Source organism: Netta rufina (assembly GCF_964035555.1).
Source record: "Netta rufina genome assembly, chromosome: 2".
NCBI classification, from domain to species: Eukaryota; Metazoa; Chordata; class Aves; order Anseriformes; family Anatidae; genus Netta; species Netta rufina.
The window spans coordinates 145,385,424-145,403,108 of NC_140124.1; the positions used below are offsets into that span (position 1 = coordinate 145,385,424).

Consider the following 17,685-nt stretch of genomic DNA (forward strand, 5'->3'; position numbering starts at 1 on the left):
TTGAAGAAATTTTCCATGGCAAAAGCAGCTAAACATCTCACAGATAAGAGATAAATTGGAATAAACAGCTGTCAGTGTTAAATAAATATCCTGGATAATGTGCAGGACAGAAATAACTACAGCATCGTCAAACTCCTTTCTTCACTTTATTTAGCTGTTCGTGCATGTAGCTCCCAATCTTTGCACTGCTTCAGTTAGCGGAGCATTTATTTTTGAATCAGCTGCATTTGTTAAGACTGTAACAACGAAAGGCATTTCCTGAGAAGCTACAAGGATGAGCTGCAAGAAAGAACAACAGCTAAGGAAATGCGGGACCCTAGTAGTGCTTTTCATCTTCCAAGTTCAGATTTTTGGTTTTGATGTTGACAATCGACCTACAACAGATATCTGCTCGACACACACAATTTTACCTGGACCAAAAGGTGAGGAATATGAGGTTACTAATGCTGAGACCAGTACTGATAAAGGCTGATTTTTTAAAATAGATGTGGAATGCTTGTGGCACAGGCTGGGGATGAAAGATCTAAATTACTGCAGACCGTACAAATGTCTAGAAAAGTGAAACTGTAGTGGGGGAAAGTGATGAAGCAAGGAGATTTGAATTTGCTTTTCTTTAGTTTCAGGAATTGTCTTGCATATTCTCATATAAATTAAAGTTGTCCTTTTGCACCTTTCTGCAGCCACATAAATCTTCTCTTACTTCTTGTATTCATCACATAGCCGGTACAGGTAGCAGCCATAAATTGAGGAACTTTGTCTGAAAGTAAGCATCTATTTTGAACTGTTGATGGTTCACTTTGCATATAGGTAGAGAGAGAAATGCAATATTTAAAATGATTGTATTGACATCATTTCCAAATGCTTACCTGTAAACAGAGCTCTGCTGCATTCGTCAAACCTGATACAGAAGCTCCTGTTGAATTAAACACCACCTTCACTGCAGACCTCAACAAGAATTAGATCAGCTCTGGCATGTGCAGTTCTTTTGTCTTCAAAATTCTTTGCAAATATCTGAAACCAAATTTTCTGCATTAACTTACTTTTTGGGTAACATAACTAATGTCAATGGAATTGCCTGGAGGGTACCTCAGCCAAAAATTAGGACCATGACATACAAATCTATCTTGCAATGAGAGATCTAAAATCTATATTCCACACCATGGCTACTGCAGTTCAAACTATTGCTTTCTTTTTAGTAATTCATTGTATTTTTCTATAGGCTACAGATTGAGAGGAAAAAAAATTGCAACTGATTTAAATTTTAAGCAGAAAAAAGATTATCAAGTCTAAAGCATTGCTCCGGACTCATTTGTTTTTATGATGGATTATTCAAATGCATGTTGCTTAAAGGACCATTTTTAATCAGCAAATTAATTTCTTTATGATTACAAACCAAGCTTAAACTTTTGCTGCCACAGCATAAATGTAGAGAGATGTAATGATTCCCAGGGGAGCTAGTGGGAGTTTGTTTAGTTAGTACATGAATAATGGCAGGCTGGAGAACAAAGTTTGACAGAATTGTGTTTAACAAGTCATGAGGCTAATGAGGTGGTCTTGTGACAACGTGAGAGTAGTTGGGACTCCAGGTGGTTTCTGTGGTCTATCTGGGACAGGGAGCACTTAAAGGTTAGATATCATGATTCTTTGCAAGTGCGGTACTGAGAAAGTCAGTATATATACATTTCCAGTCCTACTGCCCCCTGGCTGATGCTGCAATGGAGAAGCCAAACGTGTTGGCAGGGTCCTCACTACTACTGTAAAATTAGATTACCATAGCCAAGATCCGTGATTGGTAAAAGGAGTGTAAATGAGCTCCAAGTTACTGGCTCAAATCCATTGCAGGTCATCAAATACGTTTTGCAGTTTACATGATATGATCCTATAGCCTGATTTCAGGTCCTACCAGATCTGAGCTCATCCAGGGCAGTTATAAGCTGAAGAGCTGGGCAACTAAAGACAGAGCTGGCTGGGTGTGTGAACTACTCTGCTACTCCTCAGGCATCTCTTGCAGTTAGTGATGAAGCTTGCTGGCCTAATATGGCAGAAGCCAGTCTGTCCTGCTGCCAGTTTTCCTCTATCCATCTTGTGTCTAAAGACTCAGAGCACACGGTCCCCAGCCTAGGACCACACAACAGCTACAGGCAACACTGCTGCCCAGACTTTAACCCTGACAATGGACAAGGCTCAAACTTCCATTACTGTAAGGTTTATTTTCTGTGCTACATTTGTTGTGCCCTTTTGTCAAACATTCTCCCAGATATAGGTTTTGACCCACACTGCACAAGTTCCTCCCCCTCACCTCCCATTTGCTCGGTGGTGACACAGCTATGGTGGTGTCACAAGTCAGAGGTCAGAGGTGCTGGGCTCCCACAGTACAGTGGCCAGCATCTTCCATCACCACAAGCCAGATTCCTGTTGTGGCAACTTCATCCCTCCATCCAGACATTAATGGGATACCTTGAGGATCTTATGGGACCAAGCACCTAGATGTGCAAGGAATTCAAAGGTATTAAATAGTTTTGCAAAGCTGTGGTGGCACAAACTGTCCTGTGGGCTAAATCCACTGTGTGGGCCGCAAGTGGGATCAGCCTTGGTACCACACAGCAGTAATGCTGCTCTTCCCATCACACGACACCATGGAGAGGAGGCTAAGGGAGGAGAGAGGATGTTTGGAAAGATTCAGCCCTTATCACCCTTACATTCTTGCACTGTTGAAGGCTGCAGTACTCACTTCATCATTTAGGCATTCATAGTTAATACAGGAGCAAGCACTTGACCTTCCTGCATGTTCATCCCAAAGATCACCTGTTCAGAAAGAGTCATCGGTGTCACTGCTTGTATCAGCCACTTGTAACTTTTCCAGATAATTTGTGTAAGCCAAGCTCTTCCCCTTCAAAAATATAGCCTTGTTTATGCTCTGACCTGAGAGGTCACAAGAGAGGTATGATATGAGTGATGGGATGAAAAGAAAGGGTAATTCCAGGCTGATCACCAGGAAAGTCTTTGAACCAGTTGTGACAGACCCAGCAGTCTCCCAAAGTGTGTCAGCAGAACCACAAAACACAAAGAGCTAGAAAATACTCTGGAAGGACACAATCTCATAGGAACAGGAGAAAGACAGCAGACATCCTGTAAGTCTTTTGCACATTCAGTTGCTATGATAAGCGTCTGCCTGAGTTAAACTGTTCAGCATTTAGAAATGAATAAGGGTTTCAGCCTGACCCCTGGTGGTTATTTGCGATCCAAACCACGCTCTCTGCAGTCCCCTCCATCTATCTGCTGCTTTTCCATGCCTGATGCAAGAAAATGAATGTTGAGGTCTATTTTTAAAGAATTATGCAAAGAAATTTTGAATATATATAATATATATAAGAGAAAAAAAAAAAAAAAAAAGCTGGCCCTTCTCTCCCAGTCTCCCTTTCTATGCAATGATCAGGTCACTTCTCAAAAAGAGGGGAATTTTTTAATGAACCCTGGTGCAATGGCTGTCTTATCCTGGCTCCTTGAGAAAGCTTTTGAGGTACATGGCAAACTGGCTTGTATAGAAGTTAAAAATAGAAATCTGAGAAGTGTTTTCTGTGACCCTTATTGAAATACTGGAAAAGAAGCAAATTCATGCTTTGGACCAATATATGTGTTCCGCATTTGTAACTAGTGATTTTTGGTGTTTGACATGAGACGTTTAAGAAGAAATTGGATTTAGCTGGGTTGATTTGGTGAAGTACCTCTGAAAATTTAGTTTAGGTAATGCTTATCCACAGCTGGCTAATTAGGACAGTAAAGACCAAATTCTGTACTCCATTAACTTCTTGGGAACAAACAGAACCAGATCTAGCATAAATAATGCAATGAATTTCCCAGGGTAGCCAAGTGCTTTGACTAGCAAAATTAGTTATGGCCCCATTGCTTACTTTCAACCCTTCCAAGCCTGGAAATAGGCTGGGGGATGCTGATCCTGAGAGAGGAACCAGAAACTATGGGAAAGCAGCAGCAAACACTGTGAAAGGAAAAGCACCAGCTGTCAATCCATGCTCCAGCCTGAGTAAATCAATAAGCCACAACATGAGGGCAGAAATAAACTGAGAGCCCAAAACTTTGACTACTAAACTCCTAACAAAAGCTTGAGCAGGGGGAGAAGAATAAGGCTGGCATTGCAGAAGTGCAGAGCAAGGCTAGAGCTGATTTCATGTGAATTTGGGGGAGTGTGTCTGAGCATTGAATCCAGACCTTGCTGTCTTGCTATCTTGCTATCAGGTCCCAGATCACTTCCTTTGAAATCCAGACACAGGAACTTCAAAGGCCTTGAATCAGGCCCAGGTTGAGAAACTGGAATGAGATGAAATCTGAAGAGTATTGGGAGTTTCCCATAGCAATTCAGATGGAAATCATTTCCTTACTATTATTGCTGACAAATGATGTTTATAAACTCTATGACTTTGGCTGGCTCCTCAAAATAGCATTTACTGTGGTCTCCAGTATAGCTGTCCATCTCTCAGCTTTAATTGCACTTACGCAATTCCACTCCTGGAAAATCTAAAACTCTCTCAGAAACCAGATATGCTGCTATCCACATTTTCTTCCGAAAATATAAAGTGCCTTACCACATCCTATAGGCTGTTCAAACCTACAACTAAGCTTCCCTCTTAGCACCTCACGTTTGATCTGAAGAGCCCTTTATAATCAACACATAATTCTATTTTGTCATGGATTTTAGCCTTCATGTATTTTAGCACATGTTAAGTTTCTGATGTTTATCAGCCTGAGTTATAAAGCATACATGTGGGCACTTAAATACAAATTCAGAAGATATCGGGTCTGTATTTCTTACCCATGTTGGTTTGATTCCTCACCCAAACCACCGTAACACATGGGTCTTTGAGATCACATCATAATGGCAGGGGATCAAGTGGAGAAGCTTAAATTGGGACAGATCAAGTGAAAGATGAATCAGAAACAATTTAAATTATTTCTGTGTTATTAAAGACACAATATATGTCCCATCCATGCACAAAGGCCCACACTTTCAAGTAATCCAGATAAGTGGAGCTTCACAGAACCTAGTGAGGGTCTGAGTGTGGCTCATGCAATGCAGTAGAAGTGGGTATTTCTAGTGAAGTCAATATCTCCTTATAAGTGGAAAGCAGAAAAGTGAGCAGATAATCCAATTTATTCCTGAAGATGCATTCCATTTCACCAGGGAAGGTGACTGGGCCCCTGCTGTCTAACTTGGAGATGGGTAAAGAGAAGAGTACCCAAGAAATTGTGAGCAAAACACTTCTATTCTCATAATGCAACCTGTGGAGCCTTGCATGTTCCCTGCAGGGCACTTGGAAGAGAGGCTATGGGTGAAGTTACACACTACAGCTGGACTGATCTGTCGTTTTTTTTTTCCAAAAGGGGAGGCCCAATATCTTTTTCTTCCACCATTCAGACTGCACGGTCCTACCTTCACCTTGCGCTGGCTCAGCTGTATATTCATCAGAGTCCTCCAGCTTATTAAAAATGTGCACTTTTATTTGCCTTATTGGTATTTCCCTCTTCTTTCCAATAATTCATTAAACACAGGGTCAGAAGAGTGCTCAAAATCACCCAAATTGGGACAGAAGTACACAAGTCAGTGCTGAGGTCAGACAGGAGGAGGAAAGACAGGGAAGGGCACATCACGTCAGATCGATTCCAGCCAGATTATATCATTTTACTCCAAGGCAGGACAAGAAATCATGTCCTCACTAATCACACGCAGCTTGGAAACAAGAACCCCCTCAGCTACGGGAAATTTGCTAAGTGTCTAAAAGACAACGAAAGTGAAATTAGAGGAAATCTTCAGTCTTTCCATTGACGTAACTGTGACATGCTTGTACAATGGAAAGACAAAATGTTTTGGTGTTGGTTATTTATTTATTTGTTTCTTGGAGTCTGCGACTCCCTCTGGTGACCAAACCTCTCAACAGAGAGAGTACGCATCCAAGTGCTGCAAAGGCTCAGCTCAGCGTCAGTAGGCTGCAGTACATGGTGTGTCCTTTTTTCTGTTTAGACTATCTGATGTAGGAGGAGAACTGTGCTTTAGCCCACCAAAGGCAGACTTTTTATCAGCTGAAATGGGGGGCATGCCCAGGGATCGTGGAGGAAGGTACCCGGGGCTGTGATGCATGCTGAGCCTGCAGGCTCAGGGAGCTGAACCTGGGACTGTTGGGAGGGCTCTACTGAGAATAGGCTTTGTCCTTCTTTTTCTTCAGAGGAAGCATTTAATTGATTCACTGTAAAGGAGAGGCTTAAGAAACATTAACATTTATGGAGTATTTTTGGTCAGGAGACAGGAATTGCAGCTGACCTGAGGCCATGGCTTGTCAGAACACCTGGAGACATGTCTCAATAAAACCCTGCATGGAGCTAGGGTGTCTCATCAGAGCTGTGAGTGAAGAGGCTGGTTACTAAGTCTTCCTGGAGAAAAACATGCCTGTTAGAAGACCCCTCCCAGCTTTAGACCCCGCACAGCCTGCAGATTTGCTCTCGCCCAGATTAGGGCTGCGTCTCCAGATAAGCGTGGCCTCTGCAATCCCTGGGGATTACGGTGTAATTCTCCAAGATCCGGGGTCAGCCCCTGATCGTGAGGCTTGGGGAGCCACTAAACATATGTGAACAATTTAACCTGAAAACTTCCTCCGCTCATGAATACAAACCAGATAAACTGCCAACAAAAGGCTGAGGAAGGAAATATAAATCACCCGAAGGTCAGTAAATTCTTGCTAATTGCATTCTTACCAAATGTAACCTCTCAACATTGCATTGTTCAGTGAAACTTCTAAAGAGGCAGAGATCCTTTCAACTGCCTAAAAATCCTGCTGATTATTAGACCTTCAGCATTTCACTGAGCTTGTTTATAGGAGAAGAAAGGACTGGGTTTTCTCTCGCTCAATTACAGTTACAGTTTTCTAATGGCTGCAGAAGCCATTTGCTGCTTATCATTTCCTCTTTTGTTCTGTCTTGCACAGTCCCAAGCTGGAAGAGTCTAGCAACTTATTGTTTCATGTATTAACTTAAATATTCTGATAATTTAAATCTGTCACGCAGAAGAAGTGAATCAGCTTGCAGGAATATGAACAGGTAGAGAAATGGCTATGCTTCAGCTACTGGCTTCCAGTGCTTCATCCACAACCATATCAGGCATATGAGGTCAGGATCATATTTTATTTATTTCTGTAAGACAATTCATGTAGCATAAAGCACAGTGGTACAAAAGTTCAAAAACTCACTCCAGAGCACAACCAGAAGTTAGATTTCCCTTTCTGTCAGACCACAAAATAAGTGGCTGGTACAGGGGGATGCCCTATCTATATGAGGTCCCAGAAGAAAAGGAGAGATGCTTATTATAAATTAGACAGAAAGCCAACTCAACTCCTGTCCAAAACAACCTCTCATACTCCCTTCTACCTCGTTGCAAATCACGGTAACACCACGAGGGGGGAGCATAACTCAAGAGTTCACATTTCTTGCCAAAATTTATGATCACTGCACGCAACAGCTAAAGGCAGGCACAATGGATTTATAATTATAACACCATTTTTCCAAGCACTGGGATCAATCCAGTATTAGATTAACAATGAAAGGGTACAACTAATTAATGCTGTTGGCTTCTACCCTTGCTTTGCAATAGCCTATCCATTCTCAGATGTGATACTGGGAGAAAAGCAGGATTTCCTCTTGCAGACAGTCAAATTAGCATTATTCTCATTTTCCCAGGTAATGGAACTAAGGCAAGAAATGGTAGGCTGTTTTATGCCAAGATGAAACAGGTGATAGATCTTCCTTCCCTGTCCTTTATGTTTTTAGATGGTTTGAGCAATAACTGGGACTATACAGGAGATGTTAGCAATAAAAGTTGAGACACCTCCTAATTCCTCAAAATATCCAGAACAAACTTTCCCATACCTTTTACACTTTTCACCTGTCGGCTCTGAGCCATGAGTCTAATGCCCCATACACTAGCTTCATCTCTGGCAGCCCCACCTGTCCAAAGTCTCAGAAAAACCCACTGCATCTTTTAGTAGCTCTAAACGTTGTAACTGAGATTGGAAGAAAATACCTCTGGGGAGTAATCACAGCTTCTCTGCTGGTCTATTGACTTTCTTTCCAGGATTCTATTTCTAAGATTAAGTGCCTAAGCAATGCTTTGAGAACAGCAGCCTCGCTAGAGCCTTAACCCAACAGAGCGGTCCACAAGACACAGAGAAGGTGACTGGATGGTGAGGGTGACAGGTAGTCCCCTGGGTAGGAAGGTCAGCAGGAATCTCATCTGCTCTCCTGCATGCTCACAGCCCAAAGAAACTCCCTCAGCTGTTTCTACAACAAACCCAGCATTACAGCATCTCTTGCACATGGAAATTCATTGCACAGGTAAAGGCTGGAAGTGAAAAGGCTCCTAAATCTCCCTTCCCTGCTGGACAGTGTGGCCCATTTGTTAAATAACTCCATGTTACATTTCTAGTCAGAACTCATACAGCTTTTCCAGACTTTTAATCGGACCCTGATTCCTTTCTGTTATCACACATTTCCTCTCCTGCATGGGTTTACAGACCGTGAACACATCAGCTCTTAACCTTTTCCTTGAATTTCATTTTACAAGCTCTTTGCCAACCTCTGGGAATCTTTTCTGAATTTCTGCCCTACTGTGAAGTGATTCTTACAGTTTTCTGAAGAGTTTCACAGGTGGGTTTAGAAAGGACAATTGCTTCATTTCTCAGTCATAAATGATGTTAGCACTGAGGTCAACAGCAAAATTAAACTGCAAATTCTCTGGCTCTGCTGTCTGATGACCCCCAGACAAGTACCCAGTACAAGCAGGCATCCTTCCATCAGCTTGAGGCTAAGACCCAAAGCTTTATCAGGATTTTAAGAAGCTTGGCTTTTGGAAATACATACTGACTTATCAAGTAACTTTGAAGAACCAGTGAGAATAAAAAGATGTTTAAAACTTCTACTTCTGACTGGTTACAGTCTTTTCCTTTCCTATTTTGTCCTGAGGCAGCTGGAATTAAAAACAAAGTGCCTGAGTGAACCAGCACACGTCAGGTTTTTGTTTGTCTCTCCCTCTAACAAATGCTTCTTCCCTCCAACTCAGACTGAATTTCAGCGCTTTATCATTCTCAGTTTGGATCACTGATGACCATCCCCAAGAGTATCCTGACTGATGGGATGAGTTTGCCCCTCACAAGGGAGCCCCAGCACTACAGATTTTGTGGCACACACTCGCATGCCAGAGGACCCCCTGCTACATTTTGTATGCTGCAGTTAATGTGCCCCATTTCTCATCTCTCATCACCCCATGAGACACCCCATGATATGCTATGTCTTGGCTATAAGTAGAAGGAGGTAAATAATGAGTGGGTAGCTTTTTTCACAAAACAGTGAGGACACACAAAGAAACAGTCAATCTGAAAGCAACCATGGGAAGCTACTACAAAAAAAAAAAAAAAAAAAAAAAAAAAAGGAAAGATCTCCTCAGGTCAAACCTCTGGTTTTCTGTTTTGCTGCATAATCTCAAATGAAATTCTGTGCAACTTCTTTCTTGAGGAAAGAGATAACACTTCTTTCCCATTACTAATCACTGTCTTGCTCTTTCAAACAGCACGCTGCTCAGTAAGAGGCTGTCTCTTACTATACTTATGGGCAGTAACCTGTGTAATAGGACCTTGGTCTCATTCGGGGAAATCTCTGCACTACTCTAATGAATGCAATGAATTTACTTCCTCTAGATACTCTGGGAATGACTAATTCAAAATAAAGTATTGGAGTAATTGCAGAAGACATTTGTTATGTTAACACATGCCACCTGTCAAAAACTGAAGGCAAGACTTCTGCCACACTAAGTGCTAATGTCTATGCTAAGATCTATTGCAACACATTTATAATCCTCTTGTTTCTATAACATCTGCATACCTTGAACTCAGAGTCACTAGGAACAATTAATAAATTCCATTGTCTCCCTTGGCATTTCTCCCTGGTGTGCTCAGGTTTTTCAATATTTATCTATTGAATAAATTCAATTCACTTATTTATCTGCTTTGTAACTAATAGCACTTAAAGGATAAGAATTAGAGTTGGTGTATAATCCTTATGTTGGAACAGATTCCCCCAAAGGGAAAATTTTTAGCTTTTCCTAATGGTCAGATTCATCGGCTCTTCTTTGGAAATTTATCCCATGGCTACTGTGCCCTCAATGTGAAATAAAAAGAAGTAAGTAGAAAAAAAATTGACAGTGAACTTTACTTTCTGAGAATGTATACCTGTTCTTACTGCACTGAGTTAAATGTCCCATGATGGTTTATTTTATGTTTCTGGAAGGAGATGAAGGTGAAAAAGGAGATAGAGGAGAAGTGGGCAAACAAGGAAAAGTTGGACCAAAAGGACCTAAAGGTATTTATGTTGGTTTGTTGGCTATTACTGGTATATGACTATCAACATACAAAACTGTACTGGTGCATATGATCAGTGTTGTTTAATTCTTTTCATTCCTCTCACCCCAGTGGATTTCACAATGCCTGTCAAATATTAATCAGGGAACCTAACAATGCTCTGAGAGTTTGGTGCAATTCATGCCAATAGATACTGAAGCTACACCTGGCAATAAATCCAAAGCAAATTTCATGTAATAAATCAGCACATTTACTGATGATCTCCCAAGTGACAACCATAAGTGTGGTACAGAAGACTGAAAACTACCTAAATCATACGTACAACCAGAAGGATTACTGTTCTCTTACTGAAATTATCCTTTAGGTGTAACTGAATTTTGAGAGTTACTTCCTGGCAATACATCAGGATGCTCAACAAAATTCAGTCTCAGCTGTCCCCATTCTGCAGAAAACCAAACTGAGAAACAAAGTTCCTCTGAGCAAGCAGCATCAGGGCTGAGAACGAGGAGCCAAAGGAGTGTCAGGACTCATATTAAACATGTCCCACACCTTCACAGCGAGCTCAGCAGAGCACTCTGAGGCTCCAGACGTGATAGCGTCAGCCTTGTTTGCATACCCTAACTCAAAAGCTTAATGTATCATTAAAGTTTAATGATAATGCAATCCGTGTTCTTTCTTCCTTGACAGTGGTCTAATATTTTAAGTTTAATCAGAAAAGTGTCTAGCTTTATAGAATCTTTACAAACATCCTGTTATTACTGTTATAATGAAAACCTTCTTCATTTTTAAATGAACTCATATGGCTTTGCTTCTTACCTTAAAAAAGATTGGGTAAGATTCAAGCAGACCAGGTAACAAACCAATTAAGAAGTGACTTAGTGATGTTAACTTCGGTGTGCAAAGTGAGACTTCTAGAAATTAGAACTTAAACTATCAATCAGTCAAAAAGGCACCCATTATTTCGGTGCTCCAATGACTGAGAAAACACACACAGCACAACCAGTAGTTCCCTATTTGCAATCCTGCTTCGATGGAGGATTCCCAGCAAAGCCCGAGTACTTCACCTCCCAAACGAACGCAAGGCTTTTGTCTGGGGTAGACTAAAAATCAACAGAGAAACACTTCCTAGGCAACATGCTGATGGCCTAGGTTGGATGTGAAGTTAAATCAATACTCACTAGGAGTTTTAGCTTGTATTTTCTGTACAAAAATATGATGTTTGTGAGCAGCTGAACAGGCAGTTTTGCTAAGGTGCCTTGCAGTGCCCTGCAGGTATCCCACAGTAGCAACGATCTGAACCTGTGCTGCCTGCAGGGAGCCTCTGTGGGCCTTGTTTAAAGGCTGGTTTCTGGCATTGGAGTCACTTTGCTGTTCCCTGACCGAAGAGAGGAGCTACATGTAACCCTGCAGCTCACAGAAACACCTCAGCAACCCAGGCTGGTACAAGCAAGCTTCATTTATAAAACTTTCTAAACAAAAGTTAAACTGTAAAGCTTGTAATCTGTTCATGTGTATACTCATGAGCACACTTGTGTGCATGCCTTACATTTGGATGGGCCACACTTGGGGAAAACAGCAGCAGTAAAGGGCTAGCGTCTTGGGGAAGAAAGGACAGAAGCCATCCATACCTTTTTCATCCTATTTCTTCTCTCAGGAAACAAAGGAACTGTGGGGGATGTCGGTGACCAGGGAATGCTTGGGAAAATTGGTCCTATTGGTGGAAAGGGTAAGTCCTGGTCTGGGAACTTTTTTGTTTTGTTTTGTTTTGTTTTGTTTTGTTTTGTTTTGTTTTCCCTCACGTGTTTTGTATGAGTTCCAGATATGGAGGTATATTAAATACCTGCTGTGACCAGCGATCTCCAGAGAAAACTGTGCATAAAGATCAGTGATGAGAGCTAACTGAAATAGTTTTATTTCCTGTGTGCAATGTATCACTGACATGGCTAAAAATAATTTGCTATGTGAGTTAAAAAAACAGTCCTTTGAGATGATAAAAGAGAAAGAGAGAAAATCTGGCCCTTGTGAAGGAAGTAGCAAGATCTTCTGAGATCTTGGAAAGAGATAGCCGAACCAGTGCCTCTGCTTTAGATGCTGAAGGGCCTGAGTCAATACTCTGCTGGTGCTCAGGAGGCCACACCTGGTGATCCACATTGGTGTGCGAGGTGTCACCAAGTGATGCCCAAGACAGCCAGGTAAGGGGAGGATTTTTAAAGTTTTAAGAGAGCACTTACATAACGCAGGACAACCACTCCTTGCAAATCAAGGCAGACTCCAAATCTACTTGGAAAATCATTTCATGAAATTATTGGCCTGGAAAGAGTCTCAGGCTTTTCTTTTAGAGCTACTTAAGAAGAAATATTGCTTCTGCCACGAGGAGACCTGCCTCAAAAGCTCAGCAGGGATCCACTATCCTAAGGGGAACTCTGTGGTCTCTAAACCAAAGCATCAGCCCAGACAGGCGGGTGAGTGGGTGGAACAAGCTCTCCTGGGAGCTTCTCAAACCAATGCTTTTTAATAAACCCTTCATGGCCCCTAGCCAGCCGCACTATCAGAGAAGAACAAAAGAATTTGGCCTGAGGGATTAATTTTCAAAAGTACCTAGACAACTGAAGACGCAGATAGCTATCTCCTAAGATGTCTCCAAGCACCAAAGGAGACTAGAATTTAAGAATCCAAAAATTGTTTATCTGAAAGTAAACCAATGCTCTCAGCCTTTAAATCAAACTGTCAACCTGACTGTATAATGTATTGCCCCCTTCTAGGTGGATTTTTTTCTCTTTTCCTTTTTTTATTTGCAGAAGCAAAGGCCACTAAGTCACTGTTTAGACTGACCATTAAACGTTCAACTTCTTAAGGAAGCAACCCTGAAATTTCAGTATATTAGTGTGCAGGCTGTAAAGCTATGTTAATTAAAATGCCAGCCAGCTCCTGATTTCTGTTTAAAAATAATAACTATAATACAACCGTATAAAAGAAAAAGCGCATGAAAACATGGCTATCAATGAGGTAGAGCAAGTATTAACATTATTTGGCCTCTGAAGGTTTTAATTTTTAAAAGAAGAGCTGACACTAATTTTGGATATAGTCAATCTGCTCTTGATCCAGACAGCCAAGAGTTTTGACAGCTGTCAAATCACAGCTGACATTACTTAAAAAAGAAAAAAACAAACATGCTGGTCACCTGCCTTTATTAGCATAGCATTTGGAGAAGCAATTTCATTTTATAACAATCATTTTTGTGAATCACAGTACAAGGGGAAGGCAGCTGGAGGAAAATAAATCCTGTTTCCACGAACTACACCTGAAATGAAACACTGTTCCTTACTGACCTCACTTCATGCAGGTGCTAATTGCTGCCTGCAAACATAATCTGCTGCACACATGAATTCGGTGGCTTAGCGACCATAAGCCCCATATGGTCCCTCGTTCTGACATGAAGCTACCGACCCCAGGAAAGGGCTGTGTCCTGCAAGGCAATGAGAGAGGCCAGGTCTCACCTCCCTGAGGTTTTCTGAGTGCTTTCAGCCTCTTGGGATCACTGGGCAGTTTATATTTAAAGCAGTACCAGGAACCAGCAGCACTCAAGATGTCTGTGTTATCAGTGAGTTAGCTATTAAAGAGTCCTCCTTATTTTCATTCACCAGAATTAATCATGGCTTGTTTGACTTGGCACATCTGCCAGTACAGTACATCTACCAGTACGGTACATCTAGCAGTACGGTACATCTGCCAGTACAGTACATAGGGGCTTCCTGTCAGAAGCACACCACTAATATATTATTAAACAGGGTTCTCAAACACACTCCCCTGACATATGTACTGTCTGAGATCTGAAAATGTATTTTCCTTTTTATTCAGGTGACAAAGGAGCCAAAGGCTTAATAGGGGTGTCTGGAAAAAAGGGAAAAGCAGGTATGCTGTTCATCCTTCTCTGAAGAATGGTTGAGTTTTCTGGGTCTCTGTTTTTGGGGTTGGTTTGTCTGGAAAAACTTGAGAATGGGTGAAACAAACAGCAAAAGGCTGAAAAAGTTATGTTTAGCAAAATGAGGATTGGGCAGGGACATGACTGATGGCTATGAATATAAAAACATTCACAACACAGGGAGAAGTTAGCTAAAATAATAAAGAATGGTTGATAAGATAAAAACTAATATGTAAACAGGCCAGGAATATTTTTATACTGGAAACTAGAATAAAGTTTTGGAATACCAAAGGAATGAAGTCCTTTAATAGTTTCCTAATCGGATCACAAGGACAAAAATATATGTGATTGTAGACAGAGCACAATCTGTTGTCAGATCTCCCATAAGCAATACGTTTGCTTACCAGAGAATTTGGATTTGATGACCCAGAAGGTTCTTCTCTGTCCTAGTAACCTTGAATGTTTTCCCACCTTGAATGTTCAGATGTGTTCATTTATAAGACATTTCATAGGCAGCATCAGTCTGGCTCTTTATGGGAAACCATCAGCAAATTGTTTTCTTCCTGACAATAAGAGAGGAATAAACAAAACCTACACTAAGCCAAAATTCAGTTTACCAACAGAAAATATAACTGAGACTTCAGTGCTTGACAGGCTGATTATTTGAGTTGGTATCAACTTTTTCTGCTGTACCACAACTGCATGTAGCAGTCCAGTATCATGGTCCTTCCACCGAGGTATTTCCAGCACCACACAATACTCTTTCATTGAGAAAACAGTGATGCTGTTTCTGTCAGAAGTCTAGGGAATCAGTGCTGTTTATGGATACAGAGGTGTCAAAGGACACCTTCAGCATTCAGATGTGACATCGTGTGATCAACACTTCAAGCCAGTTCTCGGTAGCCAGATGGAATTGATGATGAGAGGGGCAGGGGATGTGTAAATCCTATACTGATATGGGTGGAAGGAAGATGGCAAACTGTTCCATCCCCATGTTTAAAAGGCTCCAGAAGGTTTGAAGGTGGGCTGTGGCTGACCCTACACACACACGTATACACACACAAGTATTTCTGAACAGATAAATCCTCTGTCCTTTGCATTGCATCAGGCACAGTCTGTGACTGTGGAAGATACCGCAGAGTTGTTGGACAACTGAATATCAACGTTGCTCGGCTTAACACATCCATCAAGTTTGTAAAGAATGGTAAGGGTTGTTATGTTGTGTATTTGCTGTGATTTATTTGGCTCTCATAACTTTTGTCACTGCTATTCTTCTACTGCTGTTCTGTGGCAGAATCCAGGCAAAGACAGAGGGCTCACTGTGCGATGCAATGCAGTAACATACAGAAAGTAGGCAGTCTTGCACCTGTAAGAATACAAGCAGCTGATGAATAAAAGCAAATACAATACAGCAATGATCAATAGCACAACTGAAAGAATCACAAAAAGAACCAGGCACCACTTGCTAACTGCCTCTGCACTGTCAGCCTGCTCACCCTCAGGCTCAGTGGCCACTCAGGCAATGAAAGGAAAAAACTTTGTGCAGACCTGGTCCAAATAGCCAGGAAAAGCACTAGGAACCTCTTGATCTTGCTGCTGCTGTGCAGAAGGGCTGCATTCATGGTACTCTCCTTATGCCTTTCCTCACTGTGAGTGTCATTGTCCTGTAATAAGGGAGACACCAGCACCCTAAAACCATGGGTTATAAAAAGTCACATTTGCATGCAGTGCTGTCAGCGGAACAGTGAAAAATGTCCCTACTAAAAGGAAGAAAAAGCATTTCCCAGCATGGCAGAGATTTTGAGAAGGCTCCACAACCTCTTCTAGGCCTCAGTTGATATCTGTAAATTAAAATGTGTCTGAAACTGTTCTATGGCCAACTGGCACAGCTCTCATCTATATTACTAAATCCTACAAAACTGAATGGCCATACCAGGAGTGGTCCTCTGCTAAACTGCACCTGCGGTAACTCTGGAGTTGTGTGGGAAAGTGTTATTTGCCCCAGGCCAAAGCTCTGGCCATTTCCAGTCCAGCAATCCAACAGCAGGATCAACTGCCAGTTAGCCAGGAATGCTTCTTGGCACTGCTTTATTCAACAGGATACGTGTTGCCTAAGAAATTTACCTTTTAAAGCTGCTGAGCAGCCACAGTTTCCTTCCTAGTCAATGCCCCTTGGTGGCTACAGCAGCTGTGAATATCAATCTGTATTTAAAATGGCTTATTTTAGCAGTAACATTGACTTTCTTCTGCATGGAAAGGGCCCAGAAGCTATCCATACCCCTGTGTTCCGATCCCACGGCACTCTCACGATCTATAACATACAATATGGCAATGACAGGGGTGTCAATAAAGCAACAGGGGTGATTCAGAGTTAGACACTGCTATTTGTCCGTTTAGCATGCCTTGATTTGGTAAAATTTACTTTAAGGATGTCTGGTACTGAAGTGTCACAGGAGACAAATGCCAGTCAGGACTGAAGAGCCCTCATCCTAGTGCATGCACGGTGCTTGTCACTCCCACTAGTAGTCTCTGGTCATGTCCTCATTGTTCATCATAAATTCGGTGGTGGGAATACTTTTCTTCTCTCTCTTTCATTAATTCTGGTGTAAAAACCATCAAATTGAAGTTCCTTTGATAGCTGCTGAAATGCCATGAATGATTTTTTTTTTTTGCCTTTAGTTATAGCAGGCATCAGGGAGACAGATGAGAAATTCTACTACATCGTCAAAGAAGAGAAGAATTACAGAGAAGCCCTCATGCACTGCAGGGACAGAGGAGGAACACTTGCCATGCCTAAGGATGAGGCAACCAACGCCCTGCTTGCTGACTACATCTCCACGAGCGGCCTCTTCCGAGCCTTCATTGGGATGAACGACATGGAAAAAGAAGGGCAGTTTGTGTACGCAGACAGCAGCCCATTGCAGAACTACAGTAACTGGAAGGACGGGGAGCCTCATGACTCCACTGGCAGCCAGGACTGTGTGGAAATGCTCAGCACAGGAGAGTGGAATGACTCTGAGTGCCAAGTCACCATCTACTTCATCTGTGAATTCCTCAAGAAGAGAAAATAAATGTGCCACAAAAGATATCTGGCACCTTCTGTACATGCTGTAACCCCTCCTCATTCATCCGCTGTAGGGAAAGCAGACAAAAAGGGATAAGTCTCCCTCCAGCCTTCACTTCACTGGGTTAAAAAATAACTACTGCTAGATGGCAGTGACCATAAAGTCAGCTCAGGTCTCCACCAACTGTGAATTTTTAATTAAATTTTAAGTGTAATTTGGGGTGGTTGGGCAAATTTAGAACACACAGAGGTGAACATGGGGAGGACTCACTTATCTCTGCTTCCCA

At 41.8% G+C, this 17,685-nt stretch overlaps 1 protein-coding gene across 1 annotated transcript; it reads left to right on the plus strand.

The window, feature by feature from the left end:
- Window positions 1-274: 274 nt before the first annotated feature.
- Window positions 275-17,405, plus strand: COLEC10 (collectin subfamily member 10; the record flags this gene model as incomplete). The annotated part of the gene is made up of 6 exons (XM_084281930.1): window positions 275-422; window positions 10,342-10,413; window positions 12,067-12,138; window positions 14,271-14,324; window positions 15,443-15,538; window positions 17,014-17,405. 6 exons carry the CDS (start codon window positions 275-277, stop codon window positions 17,403-17,405), a joined length of 834 nt encoding a protein of 277 aa, XP_084138056.1.
- Window positions 17,406-17,685: the final 280 nt, after the last annotated feature.